Source organism: Takifugu rubripes, chromosome 20 (genome assembly GCF_901000725.2).
Source record: "Takifugu rubripes chromosome 20, fTakRub1.2, whole genome shotgun sequence".
Taxonomy (NCBI): Eukaryota; Metazoa; Chordata; class Actinopteri; order Tetraodontiformes; family Tetraodontidae; genus Takifugu; species Takifugu rubripes.
Genome location: NC_042304.1, coordinates 4,499,647 through 4,525,165, shown reverse-complemented (window position 1 = coordinate 4,525,165; position 25,519 = coordinate 4,499,647). Strand labels below are relative to the sequence as shown.

General features: G+C 48.7%; 2 protein-coding genes across 4 annotated transcripts in view; one reads left to right on the top strand and one right to left on the bottom strand.

Annotated features, from left to right (window-relative positions):
• The window catches only part of palld (palladin, cytoskeletal associated protein), a 37,018-nt gene extending 16,430 nt beyond the window's left edge, over positions 1–20,588 (top strand). For 2 of the 3 annotated variants that reach the window (XM_029827906.1, XM_029827905.1), the window contains exons 6-20: positions 578–719; positions 846–869; positions 1,482–1,601; positions 2,134–2,599; positions 12,966–13,613; positions 14,074–14,218; positions 14,455–14,556; positions 16,077–16,298; positions 16,391–16,540; positions 16,730–16,818; positions 17,346–17,478; positions 18,491–18,698; positions 18,774–18,939; positions 19,016–19,149; positions 19,300–20,588. In XM_029827906.1, the coding sequence (XP_029683766.1) occupies positions 578–719; positions 846–869; positions 1,482–1,601; positions 2,134–2,599; positions 12,966–13,613; positions 14,074–14,218; positions 14,455–14,556; positions 16,077–16,298; positions 16,391–16,540; positions 16,730–16,818; positions 17,346–17,478; positions 18,491–18,698; positions 18,774–18,939; positions 19,016–19,149; positions 19,300–19,460 (2,910 nt within the window). In that variant the 3' untranslated portion in view covers positions 19,461–20,588. The remainder of the gene's footprint in view (positions 1–577; positions 720–845; positions 870–1,481; positions 1,602–2,133; positions 2,600–12,965; positions 13,614–14,073; positions 14,219–14,454; positions 14,557–16,076; positions 16,299–16,390; positions 16,541–16,729; positions 16,819–17,345; positions 17,479–18,490; positions 18,699–18,773; positions 18,940–19,015; positions 19,150–19,299) is intronic. The other variant, XM_029827907.1, reaches the window with a different exon arrangement.
• Positions 20,589–21,572: 984 nt separating this feature from the next.
• cbr4 (carbonyl reductase 4) lies at positions 21,573–24,117 on the bottom strand. The gene is made up of 6 exons (XM_003973840.3): positions 23,961–24,117; positions 23,530–23,732; positions 23,162–23,282; positions 22,771–22,907; positions 21,998–22,132; positions 21,573–21,911 (listed from the first exon to the last, which is right to left on the bottom strand). Exons 2-6 carry the CDS (start codon positions 23,672–23,674, stop codon positions 21,733–21,735), a joined length of 717 nt encoding a protein of 238 aa, XP_003973889.1. The 5' UTR covers positions 23,675–23,732; positions 23,961–24,117; the 3' UTR covers positions 21,573–21,732.
• Positions 24,118–25,519: the final 1,402 nt, after the last annotated feature.

Below are 25,519 nucleotides of genomic sequence, written 5' to 3'. Positions count from 1 at the left end.
TTCAAGGAGAAATCCTGCAAAAAAGAAAGACAAAATTCACTGTTTGCAAATAGAAGGTGAGCGATTTGATCAAGATCTGCTAACAGAAAACACATGAGAGAAATAAACACGCTGACGTTGGACCAAGACAGTGAGCTTGACAAATTCTTTTAAATGCATCCCAGAGGTGAGTTGTCAGGGCTGGCGAGGAGACGTCTCAACCATGCGTTATGTTTGACAGCCTGTCAAATTTCACCTTTAACCTTTCCAAATATTTAGCAGCTGATTTCATTTGGTAGCATTCGTTGGGGGAAAAAGCCCGTTTTGCAAAACAGGTGGTCGTCTAGAGCTGAAAGACCTGGACGCTGGAACAGTCGGATTCATGATTTGTGATCATGTTTTTGAACTCCAGGACAGCGCACGTTAAATCCAATAATGTCAGTGGAGACCCTAAACTGTCGATGAATGACTGAAGGATGGGCCGGCCGAGCGGAGTGGAAAAACCTGCTGAAATATGTTTAACTATAGATTCTAATAATGCTGTCCGAATGAAAGCCTTGATCGTCTCTAACTCATTACGCGTCTCTTCCCCTGTCAGCTGCTGCAGGATGTTCAGGCATCTGAGGGCCAGGTGGTGGTTCTGGAGAGTCGGGTCCGTGGGAGCCCTCCACTGCAGGTCAGATGGTTCCGGCAGGGGGAGGAGATCCTAGATTCCCCTGATTTTCGTATCCTCCAGAAAAGTGAGACGGTCCTCTCAGCCCATTTACTGTATTTTACCTTTATATGATAATGTTTGATCACTGGTCCAAGCTTATAACCACTTCCTGTTTCTCTTCTTTCCGAAACCTGATCTGAATCCGAATCAGAGCCTCGATCTGCAGCGGAATCGGGTATGTCGCAATTCTCTCTCCCCTGTTTCCTCCTTCCTCCGAGTCGGTTAATTTAATTAACCAGATTATTAACCACATCTGCAAACTCAGATTTGTGACTTCATTGTTATCTGGAAGCTTTTTTCCTCTTTTACGACACTCAGAGATTCAGAGTGTCTCTGATCATTATCACGTCCTTCAACAGCCTTTAAGAGTCTCTGGGAAAGTCTGAGAACCAGCCAACAAAACCAACAAAACACACGCACGAGGCGGTAGATAAACAACAGCAGATGCACGCTAACTTATGTCAGCGTGTTTCCACCTGTGTGACTACAGGTGTGAGTCACTCAGACACAGACGCCGCCCCTCCCTGAAGGTCTGAGGACGAGCGTCTGAACGTTCGGTCCCCGCTCGCTGTCTGTCTGTCAGGCTGGGAGCCGTGATTCACCAGTCTGCTGAACCGGTCCATCATCGCTGCCGTTGTGTCAATAACTCGTCTCCCTGTCATCTGCTGCCGCCATTACAACCCATTACAAATGGCATGCCAGCGCGTCTCGCTACACCTGCACACGTGGAATCACAAGCCGGTTGCATTATTAAAGGTGTGCTGATGGCGGCTCCTTTGTTATTTAGAGGAGATCTGCACCTTGGTGATAGCTGAGGCCTTTCCAGAGGACGGAGGTCTGTTCTGCTGCACCGTGTCAAACCCGTATGGGTCCAAGAACAGCACAGCGCATCTCGCCGTCACCGCAGGTGAGTCACACGGCAACCCGGGTCGTTTGCACCTTCGGTTTCTACTGTGACGTTGTACAGAAAGAGTCAGACAGCCTCAGGGACGACTTCTGCTGCGCACATCTGCAATCCCCCCGGTGTTGGAATGTTCGGTCAACCTGTCGGGGAGTGTCCATGGAGACAATCCTGACGATTTACAGGTGTCAAAAGAAGCAAAACAAATAAAAACGGGCGAATGAATCAAGTGTGAAGACTCGCGTGTGCGCGTTCGCTAGGGGACAGTGTCCCGTTGTGTTCTTCAATGTAGACCCTGTGGAAGGTGTGAAGGTGTGATGTCATGTTTCCCAAACAGTTGTGTGTGCGCTGAAGGACTTCCTGCACGGCTGAAACTATCGCAACAGTGACTAGAACCATCTGTGTTGCTGTGTATGTGTGTGTGTGTGTGTGTGTGTGGGGGGGGGGGGATCTCTTGAACTATGTGGGGGCCAGAGTCAAAACTAAATATTTAAAGTCCAACGTTTTCCAATTTTCTTGTGTTTGTCTCTGGTCCCAGCCGAGGACTCATCCAGTAATGGCCTGTCTGGGGGAAACTCGGGGATTGAGGATGTGGCGGCATTCCCTCCCCCTCCACCCCCCACAGAGATCAGCCTACTAGAGCTTCCGCCCAAGGTTCATCCCGCAGCCGAAGCGTTCCATATCAGGGAGCTTGAGGTCTGGCCCAGCGTGTCGTGCCTGCCTCCCGTACAGATGGACCCGGTGGTGGGACACACAGATGGGGGAAACGGGTCCTTCGTCGCTGACCAACCGACAGGACCCGAAAGCCCGCCTAAAGAAACCACACCTACACAGCCCCCGCTTCCACCTCCTCCTCCGCCTCCACCTCTACCACCATTTGACCCGATGACAGATGAGAAAAGTCCCACCCAGATGGCACCAGACTCTCCTCCCTCCCTAGGCAAGCTGTCTCCTTCCCCTGGGAAAGATGCTCCTCCACTGCCTACAAAGCCCAAACCAAAACTGTGAGTACTCAACAGGTCCCTTTGTGTCTGTGGCCGGGGGGGGATAGGTTCACCACCAGGGAGGGCTTAGAGGCCCGTCTGAGGCCCAGTGGAAGTGATAGTGTGGAAGGGTGAGGGAGGTGAATCCCAGAACAAAAGCATTCCCGCTGCTTTTATGCTGTATCAGTGCAGCATCATGTTTACCACAGTGAGTTTGCTGGCTGCTGCCCGTCTGCAGCTGTAAACAGATCCGTGTGGGGTTTGCTCGATGGCTCCAATTGTGTCCTCCTGACACCAGGCTGCATGTCCAGGCCAGGACAGGGCACATCATAAAGAGAGACGAGCGTTGTTTTAGATATAAACGAAGGGGAAGCCTGCATTTATGGTCCGCCTTCACATCCCGGGTGCCTCTAGTTTAGTCCCACATTCCAAAAAAGCCTCTGGGATCCAGAAGTCAAGAAATAAAATTTTTGTATTAAAGGACACGCAGATCATTATAATGGCTCAACACCAACAAGCCTGAACTTTGTGAACCAAATTGTTCTGTGGAGTTATGAGCCTCAACCGTTTGGTCAGTGATGTCAGAATAAACGTTCTCATCATAAAAGACCCATTTATAGATTTATTTAAGGTAATATCTCAACCCCAGGTTGACGCTAAAGTGTTCCAGGAAGAATGATTACTTATATTGAGTTAAGAATCTCACTTTGGCAGCTAAAAGCAGAACACTTCCAAACACTTTTGGTATGAGGATTTCATTTTTCTCCTTTTTCTATGCTTGTTAAAACTGTTGTCATGCAGAACAGAAGCTGGCTCGTATAGACCCCGTCCATGGTGGGCTGCTGATGAGTAGGACAGGCTGCTTTAAAGTTCATTCTAACCTCATAAAACGTTGGGTTTTTTTCAGTGCACAGCCCATTTCCACGACCTGCTTGCAAGATTAGATTGATGGATGCTTCAGGATGACAGTGTATAACTGGAAATAAATAGTATTCAGAGTTAAAAACTAGAGAGCGGAGAGAAAATGACAGGTAAACACTGGACGGCGAGAGTGATGCTCTGGTTTTGAGGTGACTGGCGCCACATGAAGCCTCATTAATCAAACTGTGCAAGCAAACAGAGACAGAAGCAGATGGCAGAAATGGCCAAGTGCACCATTTTGGGTTACTTTCATGCCAACGGCGCACGCTGTTACTGCGATCAAGGCTGAGACAGCTGTGGAACTCGTTGTTTCTTCACCTTCACGTTGGCAGGAGTTGTTTTTTCCCTCCACCAGTCGTGTGAACCATCACTAAAATCCCTGTTAAATAATAAAGATGCGACCACAGAGCAGATCAAAAGTCCCCGCAACACGAGAAAGATGCACTGCGAGGCTGCTTGAATGATTCTAGCTACAGAAGAATCCGCCTGGGACAATCCCGTCACCTCTTTTTTTGTGGTTTTTCCGCAGAAAGATTACGAGAGAGCTGTTTTCCCACAGAAATCGTTTGTGGTTGGATGAAAGTCGGCTGATTCTCCGCTGGCACGTGTTGGAGTAAATAATGAGGGGGGGGGGGGGGGGGCATTTTTGGGTTAAAGGACTGAGCTAATGTTCTGTAAATGAAGAATGCATGTTAGTTGGTGTAGAACTTGCGATCCTTGGATGAAGAGATTGGGAACAGATGCACGCTGAGCCCTGCACTACAACTGCAGACAAGTGCTGCCATTGTAGATTTAAATAGCACCAGATGCATCGTCGTAGGCTTGAGTTGAGCGTTTCTTCGGATACGCACGTCGTCGCGTTTACTGCCCGAACGACATGAATACGATGTGAGAAGCTTCCTCTTTAATCCATCCCACCTTGTTTCTCCTTTTTAAATCCGCAATTACGCCGTAAAAACCTCCAGCCTGTCGTTGCGGGAAGGTTGCAGCTATCTCAGGTAACGCGGTGCAGAGCATGACCCACTCCTGAACTGAAATCCCTGAACTTATCTTTGAGTTATGATTGTCCTGTTCCTTTGTTGAAACACTATAAATCCAAGAGGCAGAGTGGAAACTCTGACTCCCAAAAAAGTCGATATTTTTAGAAGGCAATTTGATGAAATAGCAGATCGAGTTTTATTATCTCAGTAAGCCGTTCAGATATGTCTAGACGTTAAGAATTGATGCGATTTGTTTGAAAGTCTTGAGTTTCTGTGCGTTAGGTTTTCACTCACAACTGAAAGTATGGAGCGGCAGGTTTTTATGTGTTTATAGCTATTGGAAAGATGTGACCGTGTTCGCAAATCTAAAATAAATCGTCTTAAATCGCTGGGAAAACATGCCGGGAGCTTGTGTAAGAGATGATTTTTGCTTCAATAACAGTGAGCTGATGAGATGGAGGAAGTCGGTGTGTGACTTGGCAGACTGGAGGGTCTGCAGGGGACCTGAGCTGCGAAAACAGTCCTACTGTTTTTATTTCTGCACCCAAGGAAGAAAGAGGGAGAGAGAGCTCGGTATTTCGGTTTGATGCCCAGCATTGATGTCAGATGACAGGATAAGAATGAAAGGAAATTCTCCAGGGAGAGGCTTAATGGCGAGCTGGATTAGAACCAAGTCCCAGGAGAGGATCGACCAGAACAAACAGAGCAGCACCCTTGCACTGATTGTTTATGTGGAAGTCAAGGTTTATAGAAGAATTTAATCATTACAAAATCCACCCAAATGCACCGTAATACCACCTGAACGCAGCCTTGAAGGCGCGACCTTGAGTATTTCCAGTTATAAATGACAAAAGCGTGTGCATATTTATAGGTTTTCTTTTATGAGTTGCAGAAAAATGCTGCATATCCGACCAGCTATGTTCGATCCGACGCGCCCTCGTAATGTGCACATTTTCCGTGTTGGCCGGCTCCCAACCTCCCATGAGCACCGCGTGTTATTGGACTAGAGGTCGTTTTTGAGCCCAGTGCTCCCCACCATGATAGAGCGTCGTCATCTGGAGCTCGGCTGTGCGTGCGTATGTCCCCCACATGTTTGCGAGTGTGCGTCCATGGATGAGGTGTTGAGGTTACCGCTGCAGCGTGCACGCTCACGCTCACCAGCACGCTGGAGAAAAGAGCACCTTCAGCCGACGAGGACAGCTCAAAGTCAGGGAATGAATGTCTCCAAGTTACGTTTCACCACGCCAAATAGTGGTAGAAGATCCTTGTGGCTAATTCTTTATAGCTTTATTGAAAGCAACAATTCCAGGACGTCTGAGGACAAAATGGGTGGACGAGCATCTCCGTGTTAATTGGCAGCTCAGTTTTTAGACGGTAAATACTTTGTGTGCGAAGTGTAAAGACCCTTTGAAGCTCAACCTTCCTGCAAATTCTCCTCCTTAGTGATTAACTGATGAGTCTTTATAGGCCAGGACAGGCTCCTGACTAATCCCCATCCCTCTCACTGCTACACTGTATCTCCGCTCCTCCTCCAGTCAGTCAAGCACTCAAGCTGCTGTTTCCTCATCTGACATCAGGAAATGACAAACGTGTTTTTAATGACAGCATTAAATCTCAATGTTCACTGTTGTGCATCCAGACAGTTGAGAGCTCAGTGGCCACCGAATGAAGAGCTAAAAACCTCCGATGACCTTCTTTATAATGTATTACAGGACAATTGTCAGCCACCATGTGGTCATGGGGGTACTGGGGTCTCTCCCAGCAGCCACTGGGGGAGAGACAGGAATACCAGTTGCGTGGAAATTACATTTGTATTTGGTGGAGCATGATCCCCGCCTACGTCATGGTGGTTTTTAATGGAACTCTATTCTTTTTTAATCATTCAAGACAGATTTTAATGCAAACATTGAGATTAAGTTAGTAATTGCGGCACTGCAGAGTGTTGGGAAAAGGAGCCTCCGTGGAGTTTCTTCTTGCATGGTGGAGGCATCAACAGCAGCAGGGGGAGCTGCTCAGGGCAGGGGGGGTCTTTTCAGGACCCTTTATTTCCACCTCTTGTTCGCTCTTTATGATTAAAGTGAGTTAGAAGAACCCACGCCACAGGAGCTGGGAACAGTCGGTCTGTTTAGCCCCCACCCTGCGCACGAGTGACGCAGCAACGAAGATAAAGGAAGGCCCCATCCACCCCAATGTGGCCCGCCTTGCATGCCAGCTGACCTGGTGCGTTTCAGCCCAAGTCTGCTGACATAATTGCACTTTTGCTCAGAGTAAATGATTTCTGCAGCCGTTCCAAACCTCTTTAACCCCACCGAGGCTGTCGTCAGGACAACAGCAGGCAAACTGAAGGCAACAAACTGCTCTCTGCCAACAATTCAAACGCCTCCCCGGATGTGTGTGTGAGGGAGAGAGAGAGAGAGAGAGAGAGAGAAATGGGGATTTCGAATGTAGCGGCGGCTGCTCCGGTCTTTTGCTTGATCCTGCTGTACATTAAATCTAAAGCAGGATCTACATCATTCTCATGTTGTAATGCTGAGCAAGGAGCTCCAGCTGCCAGGACGGGTCACATAACTGCGCAGTGACTCAGAGCTTCCTCTCGGCAGTGTGTTTGTGTTTACGAGGTGCAAGTCATGAACTCTCTAATGAAGTATTAACAATCACTTTCTTGTCGAGGTGTTGCTTGTGGTTTGGGAATGCACATTAAAGACCTACATTCGGTTCTGGCCACAGAACTGGGAACTTTGCTGGTAGTTCATCATCATCATCATCCAATGTCGAAGGGTGGCCACACACTAAAAAAGGCTGAGTGTGGAGCAGTGCCCTAATACAGTTTGGGAGACACAGAGAGAGGATTTTGATCATCTGGCAAATGGAGAACAGACAAAAACAAAAAGTGATTTGGAAATGAGAGAAACAGGGGGAAAAAACAACTCTAAATGAAGTCAGCTAATTTCAAATGGGTGTCCAGAGTCGGAGATGGGCAGTCCTTAAAAGGACATGGGAGACACAGGATTGGCTGAGACTCCGGTACAACATGGCCCTGATTGGTGGGACGAGGCTTGAATGACCCGCATGGAATGGTGAAACATTCCAAATAAGGAAGAGAGTTGTGGGAGCTGACCTTCATAACGCAGGCAGAGGGCTGGAGGAGCGAGAAGGGAGCGAGGGATCAGGGTGTATGATCGGAAAAAAACAGACCGCTGGGAGCCTTCCAGAGAGAGAAGAACATTCATACTGAGAACTTCCACCCCAACTTCCTCTGGCCACAGCGCGATTCGAGAGAGAATTATTGATCTTTACAAAAATAAAGAGCCGCTCTGCCTCAGTTACACAGATGTTGGTTCAGTCGTACGTGGAAGTGTGTGAAGGCGTTTTCAAGGGGCCCAATGACACGCTTCGATCGCCTCGTGACCTCCGCCGGTGGTGCGAGACAAATCTGGTTTTGTAACAATTTTATGTCCCACATTCAACATGTAGTCTCGGGGGTGTGACAACACACTCACACACACTGTGAGGCCAGAGCGAGGCGATTCGCAGCGACTCACGGCCGAGGATCAGTGAGTCAGACCCCCAGCTAACAGCTGCCTGACCTCGACTCTCAGCATCACGGATTCCAGGCCTCCAGCCTCCCATCAACCTGCTGTGATTCATCAGCCGCCTGGAAAACACACACACAGGGTCTAAAAATAGAGCCATTACACGCAAAAATAGAAACGATGGATTCCCCAAAAAAGGGCGATTATTTCATCGCAGAAAAACGGAGGTTTCTCTCATTGAGAAAGGGAGCAGGCTGCTGTTTCAGGGAAACCAGAGCCATGTTGGGAGTGTCCACACACTGACTGGTACGGTTGCTCTTCCCAGTCCTCAAACGGGTCCACAGGGCCAATAACGTGTCACAGGAAACCATTATTGTTCCTGATGCTCAACATATAGATAATAGTCACAGAGGCCCAGATAAGGTGTCTGAGGACTCACAGCTCAGCGCCTGTGGATTTTATTTCCACAAATGGAAGTTTCAAATGTTGCCTCACAATGGACACAATTAATTTTGTGTCACCTGAAACTGTGAGAATTCCTCAGATAATTGCTCCTTTTTATAGATCCCTCGTCCAGAGAATAAAGGCTCAAGACAAATTGATGCCTGTAAAAAAAAAAAAAGAAGAAGAAATAAAGCAGAGAAATTGTGGTAGAAATGAGGGAGTACCAGTCATGGGGAAGAAAGTGTGAAAGTAAATTCTTGTCATTCTGCTCCATGAAGCCTCATTTGCTGTTTGTCTTTCATTTTGATCTTTGTTGTTTTTGTGTATTTCAAATTTTTTTTAAAACTCCGCCAAAACTGAATCAACTCAGTTGTCGACCACACATTACGGCTGATAAAACTTTAGTGTCCATATACGTGAAAATGTGTTTTAGCTTTATTTTACGGGGACTTGTGTTCAGCAAACATGAGAGGGGAGCTATGCTTTTATTCTGAAAGGCAGTGTTTATTGTGAAGAGGAGGAGCTCAGACGACTGACTCAGGCAGTCAGAGCGAGCGAGCATGTCACTGTCTGGCCTCTCTGCTCTATAAATGCTTGTCACACCTGGAAGGACAGCAGTGCAACGGGCTTTACGTTCCTGCAGGGAAACTATCAGCTGCTGCTCAACAACCCTGAAGGTAAAACTTGTCTCTTCCTGTCGGCCCACAGCTCAAACTTCTAACTTTCTTCTGCTTGTTTGCTTCATCTGTTCATGGGGTAGTTTTTTTAAATTTCTCGCGTGTCGATGTATAAATCGGCTGTGAGAGGGATCCTCCTGATCTGCAAGGCCCTGAAAAAGGTAGAAGAGGCTGTCCTGAAAAAGAGAGGAGAAGAAGAAGCATCACTGTTGTTTCTGGCTAATGAGGAGCGACTGTTTTTGTGGCGTTGTTGGGTTATTTGCAGAGCTCCTCGCTGGAGTCAGCTGGATTAGTTAACACCATACAGACTGTTGGGTTACACAGCGTCACAGCCAGCCCCCCCCCCCCCCCCACTTCCCTTCGCTCCTGCTGTTAATCCCATCTGATGGGGATGTCTTGCCCACTTCAATCCTGAGAAGAATGTCTTCAGCATTCTTGCCATGGAGGGGTGGGGTGTGTGCGTGTGTGTGTGTGTGTGTGGTGGTGGTGGTGGGGGGGGGCTGAGTTGGACAGAGAGAAGGAGGCCTGATTGAGGAGAGCCCTCTTCACCTCCGCTTGATCTGAAACACAAGCCCAGAGAGAGAAAGCAGGGAAATAAGAGAGGGAGAAAGGAAGAAAGAAAAAGTAGGGCAGGGAGAAAGTGGGTGAGCTCGGATGAGGGAAAACTCTCAGTTTCTGTGTTTTAAAGAGCGGGGGGGAAGGAAAACAGTCTGGTTCTGTTTTATGTGGTGTGTGCAATTAGAGGAGTGGGGGTACCCGTGGAAGAGAGGGGCCGAATATAAGTTATGGACAAGTGAACAAAAGCCCAGAGAGAAGCTGCAGGAGAATAAAAGGCTGGCTGTGTGTGTGTGTGTGTGTGTGTGTGTGTGTGTGTGTGTGTGTGCGTGTGTGTGTGTGTGTGTGTGTGTGCAGGAGAGAGAGAGAGCATAGTGTGCAGCAACAGGCTGTTCTTGGGAAGAATATATAGAAAGATCTCCTGCTGGTATAGATTTCTCTCCAGATAATGGAGGAGGAAGAGGAGGAACTATAATGTTGCAATTCTCTCATGCTGACTGTTCTTGTTCTTGGTAAACGGTGAGCAACTCCGGCCATATCCATCAGGCCACAGCTAAATCAGCACTAACTGGTTTCCAGCTGGTCTTACTCATGATGCATCAGAGTCAGGGGAGCATCACGCAAGCTCTTGCTCTCTCACACAAACACACACACATACACACACACATGAATTTTTATTACCTATTTGGAAATCATATTTTACAAATGGAAACTTGGTGCACTTACTTGACAGCAGGCGTTAGCGGGAGCAAACACACAGAGGTGTAATGTAAACACAATAAACCAGAGCATCCAGTAGAACCTCAATATCTTTTCTCTAATCTCGCCTAAAGAACCTTCAGGAAAGCGAGCCTGTTCTGATCCTCTGGTGTTGTTGTTTTGAGGGGGAACGCTCTCTTTGCAGCACATGTCCCCTCCACTGGTTCCTGTAGCCCCTGTTGGCTGCAGCTGGATGCTATCATAAAAAATGACTCCATCTGTTACAGAAAAGAGTTGAAAGGAGGACGGCGGCGGATGAAACGTGCCGATGGCTCCCATCATGAGAGTCAGGGGACCTGAGCATGAAGCTCCTCACGCACCGTGGTCATTCCTGCATTATTATGGATGTTAAAGACGTCCCTGCTGGTAGATGACTAACAACCCACTGGCCTGCAAAAGACAATTTCACTTTAGTTGCTGTCAGACTCTGACTTTTCAAGGCAGTTTTCCATTCAAAAATGGGACACGGTTCTTTATTATCCTGCATTTATGCTCCTTCAAAGAATTTAAAGACAGGATCCAGCCCAAGGAAGGTATTTTTGTTTAAGGAAAAAGGAGGAAAGTTTAAATGTTTTGCCTCCTTAAGCCACAAAATCATCACGGCAATAAAGAGACAGAGACAGGGGGGCTGGAGCTGGAGTTAAGTGGGCCAGCTGAGACACGGAGCTCATTCACAGAGGGACATTAGCCTCCCAGTCCAGCTTCTCTTCAAAGACAGACAATAGAAGAGAGAGAGACGCAGAGCAGTACTGCTTCTGCAGCCATTTGTGGTGCAGGTCAGGGTTTGGGATCAAACAGCCATTATCAACGTGTGCGTGTGTGTGTGTGTTTTGGGAGACACACTTTGTGGTTAAGGCGGTCTGGAGTGCTGGAGGGGTCTCAGTGACCCTGATGGCTTCTTGTACGGTCCCCGAAATGGGCGATAAAACCCGGGCGACCGCACGCGATCCGAACTGACCTTTTCAAGCAACGTTTCATGTCCACGCAGGAGGAACCAACGAGCCAGTTTAATGAGCAATCTGTTTAGCTGCACCTTGAATGCCAGTGCACTTTAAACACTCATGACCACAGCCTTGAGGACGCCACTGGATGATACCACAAAGAGTTGCCTTTTCCTGCTGAAGGGTTTCACTTTCTTCGTCGCTGATGTCAGTTTCATGTGGACGTCATCCTCCCAACTCCCGCTAATACGTTTTCCAAGCCTCATTTCCACCTCCAGTGCTTATCTTCGGTGTCCACAACCCGCTCGAAAAAGCTGCAGAGGTCTCTCGGAGAGAGCCGGGGCGTCTGGACGAACGGGGATGAGACCGCGAGGAAATGAAGCGTGTTTCCTCTCTACTGGAGCAGACGGCCACAGAGCTCCTGAGAACACAGCCAAAAAAGGAATCAAACTGCTGCGGAGCGCTGCAGGCCCCGCTAGCGGCCAAACGATTCCAGCTTTTCAGTGAGATCCCAACAGGCGGCCTTTGGGAGAACGTAAAGGTAACTGTGCACGGACGAGGTCGTGTTGGATCTGTCGCGTGCTGCTGCACTTCCAGGGAATCCTGGGAGGTTGTTGGAACGACCCTGTCTGTGGGAGGTTGTGAGTTAGGAGGAAGCGCGGAGCGACTGGCTGAGATCTCCTAATCTGGTTTCTGTTGGTGGGTTTGATATCAGCGTCAGCTTTGAGAAATACTCCCTGGAGTTGTTTGTAAAAGTTGGGGTGAGGCTAAAGGGGGGAGGAGGGGGATCCCTGCATTCTTAAAGATGAAAAATAGCCCGAAAACTCCAGTTATTATTAACATCTGGAAACGATTTAGGCATGCGAAAGTCGTCTCGGTAGACCTCCTGACAGCAAGCAGCGCTGGGATGGAGCGCACATTGTGAGCATGCTTCTCATGACGAGTTCATCGCTCACGCAGAGTCAGAGCTGAAGGTTCCCTCCCAAACCAGGTCTGTTCCTCCATCTTAAAAACAAAAACCCCGTCTGAGGTCACAAACCTCTCGCAGTTGAAAAGAGAGAGAGAGGGGATGAAATCCGTCTGTCACAAACAAAAGAGAACTATGCCTCAGGGTCAGGCCGCAGCCCTCACACAGTGACCACATGTCTGACGGTGCCAGGCTAAGCCCCGCCCACCCCCTCCGCTACATCATCCTCCGCCTCTGCACATTTGTTTAAACTGCTGCGCTGCTGAAAATGGACACACAGCTTATCTCCTCTTTGACACACTTGACGCACTGTCAACAGGCTGGCATCTCAGTAAGCCTGAGTTGGACGCTGCGGCCTGATAACAGCCTGATAATCAGCTTCTGTCGCCGGTTTCTGCGGTTTCCTTCCCAGAACTCACACAACAATCTGTCGCCGCCGCGCCAGTCTTCAAGAGAGCAGCAGGGTTAGAAGGTCATTCGTTCAGTGGCATATCCAGCCTCCTTTGTTAGCGTGGAACTGTGTGTCTCTGGCTCCAGATGGTGTGGGGGCGGCGCCACGTCGCCCATCGGACTCCCCGTTCTGGTTGTTGACGGTGCTTCTGTTTTGCAGGAGCCCGTTCCAGCTGAAACAGCTGCAGGACCAGGTTCTACTGGAACAGCAGGAAGGAGACGACTGCCAGGAAGTCCCACCTCCACCTCTGCAACCACCCGAGGAAGTGCCCCCACCTGCTCCGCCGTCTCCGCCCCTGCCTCCTCCCCCGTCCTTCCAGGAGTTAGAGAGCAACACCACCATGCAGGCCAGCACCTTCAACTACGCCAGGCCCAAGCAGTTCATCGCCGCGCAGAGTCCCGGCGGGGCCGCTTACGTCACCCAGTCGTCCGGCTCATCGGGGTCCAGCCTGTCCTCCCCCCTGTCTCCCCCCACCCCTCACAAGCCCTTCAGCAGGGTCACTATGCCCACCTTCAGCAAGGCCGGGAGTGTGGAGTCTCCGAGCTCTCCGTCCTTCCCGCCTCCTCCTCCACCCTTCCTCAGCCCCATTAACTCATCCTCTCTGTCGGGCCCTGCCCAAGACTTCCCACCCCCTCCCCCGCCCCCGCCCCCACCGGTCTGCTCATCCCCAGCCCGCTCAGATATGTCCTCTCCATTTTCCCCTGTCCCCCCATCTCCAGCCTCCAGCTTCCTGGCTTCAGTGTTGCCCTCCACCCCCCCCTCACCTACAGTCAACGCTCTGGGCCTCCCAAAAGGCAACGGCACGGTGTAAGTTCCCCCACACACCCACCTGCACTACGTAACAAACAACGTAGACGCTTTAGTTTGTGTCGGACTGTCACTGGCTGGAGAAATCCTCACCAAAATGGCCGCCGGTTTGATCCGCTGCTGTTTGGGTTTCTAGCTTTAAACCTTGTGCTGATAAAAATCTGCTGTTGTGAAGAACTCTCTTCTAATGGCGGCCCCACGGGGAGATTTATTTACTTTGGGCTCCCCTCCATGAAGGATGCTCCACCGTCCTCTCATGGCTGGTCATTTTTCATCTGTGCCCCCCCTTCCCCCACCCCTCTTATCCTGGCATTCCTACTGCACTGGTGAGAGATAAGACACTCCTGGAACGCTCATATTGGACGTGACCCGATAAGGATGGGGGTGTTCGAGCCACAGAGGAAAGAGGAGTCCTGAGATAGCGCACGTGCTGACATGCGCTTCTGCTTTGTCTCCTCAGCAAAGCGTTCCCCAAGAAGTCCTCGGTCACCAAGACCCCTCGCACCGTCTCCGATTCGGACATTCAAGGAACCAAGGATGCTGTCATCCAGGACCTGGAGAGGAAGCTGCGCTTCAAAGAGGAGCGCATCAGCAACGGCCAGCAGGTGCGTGCGCACGTTTGCCTGAGAGCTCCACAACTAAAACAGAACCCTGCAGCAATGCGGTTGAACTACTCGGTCCCCATAACTGTATTTAAACGTATGTTTTCTGACCCGACGCCTCATTTCCATGTATAACCTGCTCCCCGTATCAGATCAAAGCCAACATTAACACTATACGAGCGCGCTGGTGTGGTGCTGTGCGCACTAACCCCGCTCAACCATATTAATCCTGCTTCCAGAGGCTAACCTATGAGGAGAAGATGGCGCGTAGACTGCTGGGGGCTGACAACGCTGCCACAGTCTTAAACACACAGGACACAGAGGAGGAGCCCGTCACACAGGTAAAGTGGCTCATCAGATCCACACACCTGGAGGGGGAGTAACATGCCCGCACCAGCAGTGTTTTTAACACTAATCCCACTGTTGCGTGTCTGATTTGTGTTCGGTCCTCCGATTCCTTGTCATTCCGATCCCATGACTGTTGGATTTGCTTTGTACCAGGTTGAATATTAACATCGGCGTCTGTAAACACGGGCTGGTTATGAAAGCGGAGCGTAAACACTGTAAAGTCCTGCAGAGCCCGCCATAAAAAGCGATGTTTACCCAAACTGGTGGAAGCCAGCGTTGCTGTAAACACGCTGGGCTCTACCATAATAAAGCAGCATGGAAGTGGCAGACCTAAATACACGCCTGATTCTTCATGCACTGCTTGAATATAATCAATGGACTGTCTGCAACATTCAAACCCCCCAGTTATTTGTAGACACATCTGGGGAGACTGGCTGAGTTCAGGTGTCCTCTCGTGCTGGTAGATGCACTTTGGTTTCTGACTTAGTAGCCAGTATCGGGCTATAAATGAGCCTTGTTTGTGGGTATGAAGCCAGGTTTAGAAACAAAATCTGGTGAACGTAGCTCTGGTAAATGAGTGACAACGAGATGGTGCCTGTAGGGGCGCTGTAGCTTCAGGAACCATTGTGATGTTGTGGCACTAGATATTGAATCAACACTGATCTAGTAAATAGAAAACAATTATGCTTGATGCTCAATACCATCACAACGTGCACTATTTTATCTCCCAACAGGAAGAGAAGGACCGGGAAAGTTTCCCTCAGAAGGTTTTTTCTTCTCTTTCTCCTTCATTCTGTGTAAAATGTCATTGAATAAAGCTGCCGTGGCGTGTTGACATCGATCGGAGCAGGAACAGAAGCGGGATTTAGCTGTTAATGGCACACAAAAGATAGCAACAGGAATGTATCTTCTGGTCGCCATGGTTACATATTGACAGTGTTTCTAACCCACCAGTGACTGAATCGATGCAGTTAACGAAGCATGTCGGCGCTTGTTCCTAACGGGGCACTGGTTTTCACCCATGGTGCACTGTGTTTGCTCTGCAGCGCACGTTTCAGGGTCACTACGTTACAGATCCGGACCGCAGGAGCCTGACTATGATTACAGGATGTCCTTCCTGTCCCCGATCGTGTTCGTGCCTATAAAAATAATGTGCATGTAGATGAGAATAGAGACAATTTAAGCCGCAGGCTCCAGCATTTGACAAGTCCTAATTGTTGCTGCAGAGTCTTTATCCGTGCAACGTGTCACCAGAGCTGCAGATGTTCAGCAGAACAGCTGTCAGACAGAAGGAAGAGGAGTGGCTCCTCTGGGCACTGGGAGACGGATAAGCTGAGATAAAGCTGCCACTGTGACAATGAAGACGGGTTAATCAGGGATTTTCTTCACTTCCTCCACTAATTGAACATGTCTGTCACATGTCTGTCACGCATTTCTCTAAATCACACAAACCAGTGAATTACACGCCCCCAGCCTCTCTGTCTGAGTCTCTTCTTGTTCTGTTGTCCTGTAGGAATACAAAGTCTCCAGCTTCGAGCAGCGGCTCATCAGTGAAATCGAGTTCCGTTTGGAGCGTTCCCCGGTAGAAGAATCGGACGACGACGTGCAGCACGACGAAGACTCTGCAGGACGGGGCGCGGCGCCGTCCTTCGATCGGAAGCTGAAGCACTACAAAGTCTTCGAGGGCATGCCGGTGACCTTCTCTTGCAAGGTCAACGGAGACCCGAAACCGAAGGTAGGGGGGGGGGGGCGGCGCGTCACTCCGGCCCCTGTCGTCTGCACCCATTTTAACATCACAGTTGAATCAAAGGTCGTCTGATGTCACAGGTTTACTGGTTCAAGGACGGCAAACAGATCTCCAAGAGGAGCGAGCACTACAGGATCAGCCGAGACGCCGACGGGACCTGTTCTCTGCACACCGTGGCGGCCTCGTTGGACGACGATGGCAACTACACCATCATGGCGAGCAACCCTGAGGTGAGCTGACAAGTGCAGGGCTCACTACCCATAATCTGTTGATCGTTTTAAAGCTATATCGTCTTGTCACTCTCACGCTAAAGATGTATGAAGGTCAAACATTTGTCTCCAGACACGTCTTATATGTCCTCCCCTCTTCTGGTTGCGTGATGGAGCATCAGCGCCTCCTAATCCTCCCTTCTGTCTCAGGGCCGGGTGAGCTGCACCGGCAGGATGATGGTCCAGGCCGTGAACCAGCGCGGCCGCAGCAAGCGCTCCATGCCGGGACACATGCGCAGGTGACTGCCTGGGGAACAATCTGCCGGCGGGGGAGGGGGGGGGGGGGCGCCTGGCACATCTGCACGCCACCTGCACTCGCTTGGGCTCCCGCGTGGTTCCCGTTTAAAGCTGTTGCTGTTGTTTATGCAAACACGTGTTGCGCGCTGAATCACCACCGCCGGTGCTTTGTTGATCTGTGTGTTCAGGAACACCTGTTTTCTGTTTCCCATCGGTCTCTAATGACCTCGTTTATACAGCGGGAACAGAAAGAGCCCAGATCACAAGCGCCACGCCTGTAATCTGCTCTGTGCGTGAACGGATAGAGTGAGATCAGGATCACAATCAGCGTCTCTTTCTTCTCTCTTCCTGGTGATGCCACAGGGCTGAGAGACGTCAGACAGCGGACCTGCGGGTCAAAAGGTTCATGGGGGTGGAGAAAGAACGGAGTGGGAAATACCAGACGCAACTGTTCATGTGTTGTCCGTGAAATCGGAGTTTAAAGGGAAAAAAGTAACAGAGAATCCGACGTTCCTCCTCCCTCCGCCAGGCCCAGGTCCAGGTCCAGAGACAGCGGCGATGAAAACGACAACATCCAAGAGCGTCACTTCCGCCCCCACTTCCTGCAGGCGCCCGGGGACCTCATCGTCCAGGAGGGTCGCCTGTGCCGGATGGACTGCAAGGTAAACCGGTGCACGGGCGAGCGGGGTTGACGAAGGAAGGTCAATGCGCGTCATTGATTAACAAAGTGGTGAAGTTCACGCTTTCAGCGCTTGTGATTAGTGAGGCGTCAGGTTGCCGCCGGTTACAGATTCACAGGAGAAGTCAGCGGGATGTGCTTGGTCAACTGGAAGAGATTAATGCAGCAATGGAAAGTTACCAAGTGTTCTTCCTTTGTGGATCACATGCTTCACCCATACAATCCTGTACTTTTAAATTATATTAGATTATATTTAATCATAGCAGATAAAGCTGCATAGCTTAGGTCTTCTTTTAGGGCAAGTTCATTCCTGAAGTGCATTTATCCTGTAGGTGAGCTGAGTCATGCTCCTCCTGATCCTATTCTTTGATTCAAATGGAAAACGGCCACACTAAAGAGAATATTTTAATCACAGTAATAGAGAAAACCATCTGAGCTCCACCCTTTAATCCAGACTGCATTACTTTCAAAGGAGCCTCCGTGTCTGCTCTGCCAGACATTCCCCACTCTTTGCGTTCCAACTCCTTTGAGGAATACAAAAAAGAGACAAACCCAGCAGAGACGAGATGTTTCATCACATCTTTGCACTCGCAGCGTCTCACGCACAGGAATAGAAGAAATCAGAGGTCTCGCGCCACCTGGATTAAGAGAGATGAGGCTGTTTTTATTCTTAGCTTTATCTTCCTTGTCATCACCTCACCACTCTCAAAAACAGCTTTCAAAACTGCTCCCAGACAGACAAATCTGCCGTTTAGAGAAACCGAGAGCCTTCAAAGCTCTAATATCAGGGATATTTACAGCAAATATTTATGGCAAAGTTTTTCCGAGTGGAAAATGTTGCCACTTCTTAAAATAGCACCGGGGTCTTTCCAGAACGATTTGTCCCTTGTGACTCGTGATATTTGCACCACAGACTGTTACATCACCGTGGATTTACTCCCAAAACAGCGTTTCACTCACATCATGAGTAAAATCGAACCTTTTCCTGCTTGCAGGTGAGCGGCCTGCCCACCCCCGACCTCATCTGGCAGCTGAACGGTCAGACCATCCGCCCCGACTCCGCCCATAAGATGCTGGTGAGGGAAAACGGCGTGCACTCGTTGGTCATCGAGCCCGTGACCAGCCGCGACGCCGGCATCTACACCTGCATCGCCAGCAACCGGGCCGGCCAGAACTCCTTCAACCTGGAACTGATAGTTGCAGGTAGCTCTTCAGCCCGATTTGAGTTTCCATGAGCTGGAGGAGAGAAACCAGTCAGTCACGCGCTCTCCCCCACAGCCAAGGAGATGCACAAGGTGCCCACGTTCATGGAGAAACTGCAGAACACCAGCGTGGCCGAGGGCCATCCTGTGCGGCTGGAGTGTCGCGTCTCGGGGGTTCCCTACCCACAAATCTTCTGGAAAAGAGAGAACGAGTCCCTGACGCAAAACACAGACCGAATCAGGTGAGCGATTGTCGCTTTGCCGCGTCTGAACGCTCCGGTTTACAACTCCAATCACAATGGGCCTTTTATTTCCCAGCATGCACCAGGACAACTGCGGCTACCTGTGCATGATCATCCAACCAGCTCTAAAGGAAGATGCTGGCTGGTACACGGTGTCGGCCAAGAATGAAGCCGGCATTGTATCCAGCACTGCGCGTCTCGACATCCACAGTGAGTCTGGACACACACTCAAACCTCTATCCTTGTGAGGACCTTCCCAGACATAACACACCCCTCAGAGAACTTTCCCTCACAACCATCACAACTCATCCTAATTCTAACCTTCAAATCACATCTCAACCCTCAACCTTCCATCCTCAGCTCAGTGGCAGCAGCCTAACCTCCCCAAACCGAGGAAGGTGCGTCCCTCCACCAGCCGCTACGCCGCCCTGACAGAAAAAGGCCTGGACGTGAAGGCAGCCTTCTTCCCGGACTCCAGTCCACTGCAACCCGGCGGCCTGGTGGAAAGCGACGACCTGTAAACGTGGCGGAGATGCCCGAGGGTCGCAGCGTTGCCGTGCCTTCCCCCTAAACAACCCCCCCCACGACCTCTGTCCAGCACAGCAACACTGAGACAAATAAAAAAAGAAAAGAAAGGTGACTCCATCACAGAACTGCAGACACAGAACTAGTGGGAGGGCGGGCGGACCGAGCTGGTACATCTGCGGTTTTCATGTTTTTACAGTACGACACATTTACAGAATTTGCTTGATTCTTCTCAACTGGACCTGGAAGGTGATTGGAGTGTTTATGGAGATGAATTGTACAGTTGTCGGTGCCTCTCGTGCCTCGCAGCAGTCACGCAACACAAACAGCCTCTGCACGGCCGTCAGACATCCGGATCTGCCCAAAGATCCGGCTCGGAGCAGCTTTGAAACGGGCCCGTTCGGCGGATATCTAAAGAATGCGGTTAGCTCAGAGGTCAGAGGAAAGGCCGGGCCTTGCAAACATGACATTTACTGAGGTTTTTTTAAGTAAAAAAATGAGTTTGGGGTGTAAAAAAACAAGAAACTGGAAGGAGCTGTGAAGTGGGCGATGGTGGATGAAGCAGGTTCTGTGACGGGTGTGTGGTGAGAGGGATGCCGGTGACGTAGCCGCTGTGGAGACGGCAGAACCTCTTAGGTCATTTTAAGGATTTCTTTCTCCGTCTTATTTTAAAGTGTGAGTTGAGACGTTGTCGCCCAGAGATACGGTTTCTCTGCACGCGTCTCCGTTTTGATTTTTTTTATGAAATCCCTCCCAACAACCTCGACATAAATTATAGCACAGCCTTTTTGTTCACCGATGACGCAATCTTTCTGTATCATAAAGTTTTATATTTACTGCCTTAAATCACCTTTAGGATTTATATAAACACAACTGCTTTGCATGATCATTTTGGACACTTGTAGAGTGCCAAACAACCTTTTTCCGGAGCGTTCTGGTGTATGAAACGCACTTAAATGGATGGTATATTTATATCTGCTATTTCCATCACATCTGTCTGAACACAGACGTCTTTCTGCCGACAGTTACAGTCTTTGCACATTTCTATGCCGACCGTTGCCTGTATATGGAATGTTCTGCTATTATTTTAGGTAATGAAAGTTAATAAAAGTCTAACTGAAGCCACGGTGTGAGGTCTTTTTCACCAATGCGCAGCATCTCGGGGTAAATATCGGTTGCGCTGCAGATATTAAATGCACCATGAATACAAAAACGTAACGTATGAACTATTGAAGCTGGATTTCTGCCATTGAAACCCCAAATTTTGCCTGATAATGTGGCGTCATGACAACCTTCTGCAGATTCCTAAAGTTTCTCCATCGACGATGAACTGTGCTGCCCTTACAAATGTAATGAAAGCTAAAACCGTGCCAACAGTATAACTTGTAATTATAATTCTTTTTGTCTGGCTGCACTCTGGGACTGCCACTTTATAGAGTAGAGCAAGAAGGACACGAGCAGAATAAATTAGAACTATTTTCACCTCTGTTGATGAGTCACCAAACCTGCTTAGTGGTAAAAGCGAGAGGACACGCAAGTCCAATAAAAACCCCCAACAACAGAAAGGAAATGCTGAGAGCAAGGTAAAACTTTGAGAACACAAATTTAGGTCACACCTGCACAAAGCAAGGACCGTACTCAAGACCATTTTGAACAGGACCTGAATGCAGCACGACTCTCACCTTCGGCCCCGTCCGTCCACGCTGCAGGTCCACAGCTGTAATCAGACACTCAAAACATTCCCAGAGCTAAAAATACTCCCCTCCCATCTCCACTACCTCTAATTTCCTCCAGCTGCAGCCCGACATGCCTGGCCCTCGGACAGGCCCCTCCAGAGGTGGGCTCAGGAGGGGAAACATGGCTCGCTGTGAGGGGGGTCTCCCGTGGGAGGTGGCGGGGGGACAGAAATCCGGAGCGGACGCTTTACAGTCACGGAAAAAGAGACGCCAACCATCAAAGTTCAACCTACTGATTGAATTTGGGACCTCGGGGCACGAAAGTGTGAGCTGAGCCAGACACTATGGAGTCAACACACACACACACACACACACACACACACACACACACACACACACACACAGAGGACAGAATGACTCAGCACAAAGACGGAGCAGCGAGACAGGGATCACTTTATGAGGCGGTTACACAGAGTCGGCGTCATTTGGAGCCAGTTTTCTCTCCCGATGTTGATGGTCATCAAGTTTTCCTACTAAAAATGTCACATTCACATAAAAAAGGCAGCCTCCAGCTGTTGCCAGTGTTGTGGACCTACATGGCCAGCTGCAGTCCTCCGTCCACCACCAGCACCTGTCCTGTGATATAAGGTGACTCTAAAAGGAAAAGGACGGCTTGGGCGACATCCTCTGGCTCGCCGAATCTCCCGAGCGGGATGGAAGAAGCCCCGTCAGCGTCCTTCATCCCAGCAGTCATGTCGGTGCGAATGAAACCTGGAAAGGGCGACGAGGACGTGATGAAGGTCAGACAGAGGGCCGTTGGGCTGAGAACACGTAGTAGATGCGAGGTCGTGTCGTACCTGGAGCCACCAGGTTCACTCTGATGTGGCGCGAAGCGACTTCTTTAGCCAAAGACCGCGTGAAGCCTTCCAGACCAGATTTACTGGCGCTGTACGCACACTGGCCGGCGTTCCCCTTCAGACCCACAACAGAGCCTGTAAACAACACAGCATGATGGATGTGTTGGAGTATAGAACTGCCACAAACTCAGTGATAAACAGCACTGATCACATCTGTGCTGGGTTTGATCGCTCACGGGCAGCTAATGAGATGGAGAGCTGGTATTATTCACCACTGAGGTGATGACGTCACGCTTGTGAGGTGAAAACTCGTCGTGCCAGCGGATCATTTGCTGTGTGAGGTCAAGTATCAAATCAAATCAAATCAATTCTGTTTATTTTACGAAGGCCTGGGTAGGATTCAGTCAGCGAATGGATGAGACTTTAAATATAAATCAGGTTCAGGTTCAGGTTTAAAGTAAAACAAATGTATTAATATAATGATATTAAGTTGGCACCATGCAGTGAATTTTAGCACTTTTACAATTAGATGCTTCAGTATCATCTGGAATAACCAAAATTTAGTAAATGGATCAATCTCAGCTTATAATACGTATCCAAACATTATGAAATACTACACTTTTTCGGAGCGGAGAAAACCAGTAAAAGACAACAGTGCCACCTAGTGTATGACTGCACACATGACATTAATTCCGGAGGTGCCGCGAGTCAGTGGCTGTCTTTGAATTTGATAAATAAAAAATAGATAATGAATAGATCACGACTATCTGCACCTATATTAACAATGGCAGCTCCCTCAGTGCGCAACATGCTGCGCAGCGCCGCCCTGCAGGTCAGCATGGCGCCCAGCAAGTTGGTGTGAAGCAGCGCCACCATCTCCTCCTGCTTAGTCCTCAGTAATAAAGCATCCCTGAACACACACACACACACACACACACACACACACACACACACACAGGTCAAGTCTTTCACTGTGCATCAATCAATCAATCTTTATTTATGTAGCGTCTGTTACAATCAAAATTGTCTTTAGGTGCTTTACAGAATCCCAGGGTTAGCAGGGTTAACAAGCAACAGTGGCAAGAAAAAACTCCCCTCTAACAGGAAGAAACCTTGAGCAGGACCAGACAATATATGTGAAACAGCATCCGCAGAGATGCTCACCTGTTGATTCCAGCTGTGTTCACAAGGTAAGAGATGTTTCCAGAGGTCTTCTGGATGGTTTCAAAGGTTTTCTGCACCTCCTCCTCTTTGGAGACGTCACAGCTGAGAGCAATATGGTCTTCTAGGAGTCAGACGCAGAATGTCTGAGAGAATAAATCATTTAAAGCGTTTTACTTTAGCCAAGAGCGAAAATGAAATTATGACAATGGAGTTGTGCAGCAGCCGTGCAAACTCTCTGTTTTGACTTTTAAACTCGATTGGCACAGCAGTAAATCAAATCAAATCTTTCTAAGCATCCACAAATGAAGCAATCGAGTTTTCCCAACCAAAGACTTAATAAAGGGGGAAAATGTCATTTCTGCACTTGCCTCCGTGCAGAGAGGCCACAGCGGTGCGGGCTGCGTCTTTATTCCTAGAGACGACGGCCAGCCTGCAGCCCCTCTGAGCCAGCAGGTGGGACACAGCCCTCCCGATGCCCCTGGAGCCCCCACACACCACGGCCAGCCTGGACATGACGCTGCCCGGAGAACTTATAATATCGCGAGAAATCACGTGGCTAACGTGGGCTAACCTGTAGGTTGATACAATATAATGTAAAATTGCTGCATACTTGACACGTACGCATTTTACATCAACACGATCGAGAACGTTTGATGAGCAATAAATACGTAGCTTATAGCTAAAAAAAAATCTCATGACCGCCAAGTTTTGGGTCATTTTGATTGTTAGCACTAGCAGTTGCACGTATAAACAACAATGGATGCATAGTGACGTCTCCCGGAATTACTCCATCATTTACCTTGATAATGTGTCGATCCGTCAGATAAACGTGACCCTCTTTAAAGAAAACATAGCCTAATAATGCCCCGAGTTTCCCACGATCAAAGGTTCGTGGACGGCGCCATGTTTGTTTTCGCTTCTGTGCGTGTGATCTGTGATTTGCCAGCAGGGGGCGCTGTGGCGCCAAACATACGCTGTCATTGAATCTGACATCGCTGATGTGCATAACCTGCTCACTGGAAAAGCTCATTGCTTAATAATTACACCCGTTTGTCTTTCTATTATTGGTCCCCTGGGAAACATCGGCCACCACATCGGCTGCCAGTAAATTGGGTGATGTTGAAGGTGGCTGGGGGGGGGGGTGTCTTACTCCTGGACAGACCATCACACTAGTTCTTTCTGCAGCATTGACCTAATCAGACTCCACCTGCGCTTAATGTGGGATGCTGGATGCCTGGAAACACAGGCTGCAGCACCAACACCAGCCCGTGTTTCATAATTTGCTTAATCTGTTCTAATCCTGAACCAGAATGTTGGTTAATAAGCCGAGTTAGAGAGCGAAATCAGACTTGATCTGTATTCAGATCACCTTCCCAAACACTAGGATTGTTATCCTCTTTCACACTTCACAGAGCTAATGATATATGCCAACCCTGCTGTGCTAACATGCACACTGAAAAACTCAAGAAAAAGGTAAGAAATGTCTCTATAATCCTCAACACGCACGTCCATCAGGCTCCTATATGTATAAAATCATGTACTGCACACATTAAGTGCTCTCATGTATCTTCTGCATAGTAATAATTATCATATAGTATAATAACGGAGCATCTTCTCTGCCTTTGAATGTTTCAGAGTAGAAATCCCGCCTCAGCGTACAGATGTGGCCAGTATCTGGATATTTACTGGCACCGGTCAACACTGTCCTCTGAAATTGTGTCTAATGTCATAAAAGTGTCCTTCGTACTCCTGTTTTTGATGAGGAAAAGAAAAATACAAATTCTACACATTACAAACTAAAACTGCTGCATTTTTCTGCTCATTTTCTAATTTAAAACTATTTTTTCATTAAAGAACAATAAAACTATGAACAGTTGAAAAGGGTGCTACAAAAGAAATTTGGGAAACATTAACTTCACAAATGAGAACATTACTTGGAAAGTCTATAAGGATATGAGATTAAACACTATTATTTCAATTATTTTCTGTCCAATTATGTATATACACGTTTGCATGAATATAATTATATGCTACATTTTCAGCTACTATATTATTGTCCTGGTCAATTATCACATTCAATATTTATATGTTTTGTTTTGAAATCAGATTGTCTGAATTTTAAAAATTCTGCTTTGAAAAGCTATATCTATCTATCTATCTAGATAGATAGAATACGTAGATAGATAGATAGATAGATAGATAGATAGATATAGCTATATATATATATATTTGGAGCATCTGCTGGTCTTTGGAGCAAACAGAATTAAGGGTGGTAGAAATATAGGGAAACATCTTATATCCATGGCAACCGCCCTCTGCAGGGTACTGCTGCAGCAGTGACCTCTGTGGCTGCTTGTC

What these genes read in the sequence shown, in the direction of transcription:
- cbr4 (XM_003973840.3), bottom strand. Translation starts at nt 23,674, where the DNA reads ATGTCCAGGCTGGCCGTGGTGTGTGGGGGCTCCAGGGGCATCGGGAGG. An exon ending in AACACAGCTGGAATCAACAG is followed by an intron (nt 22,908 to 23,161) that starts GTGAGCATCTCT and finishes GTGTGTGTTCAG; the next exon opens with GGATGCTTTATTACTGAGGA. An exon ending in AGTGAACCTGGTGGCTCCAG is followed by an intron (nt 21,912 to 21,997) that starts GTACGACACGAC and finishes CGCCCTTTCCAG; the next exon opens with GTTTCATTCGCACCGACATG.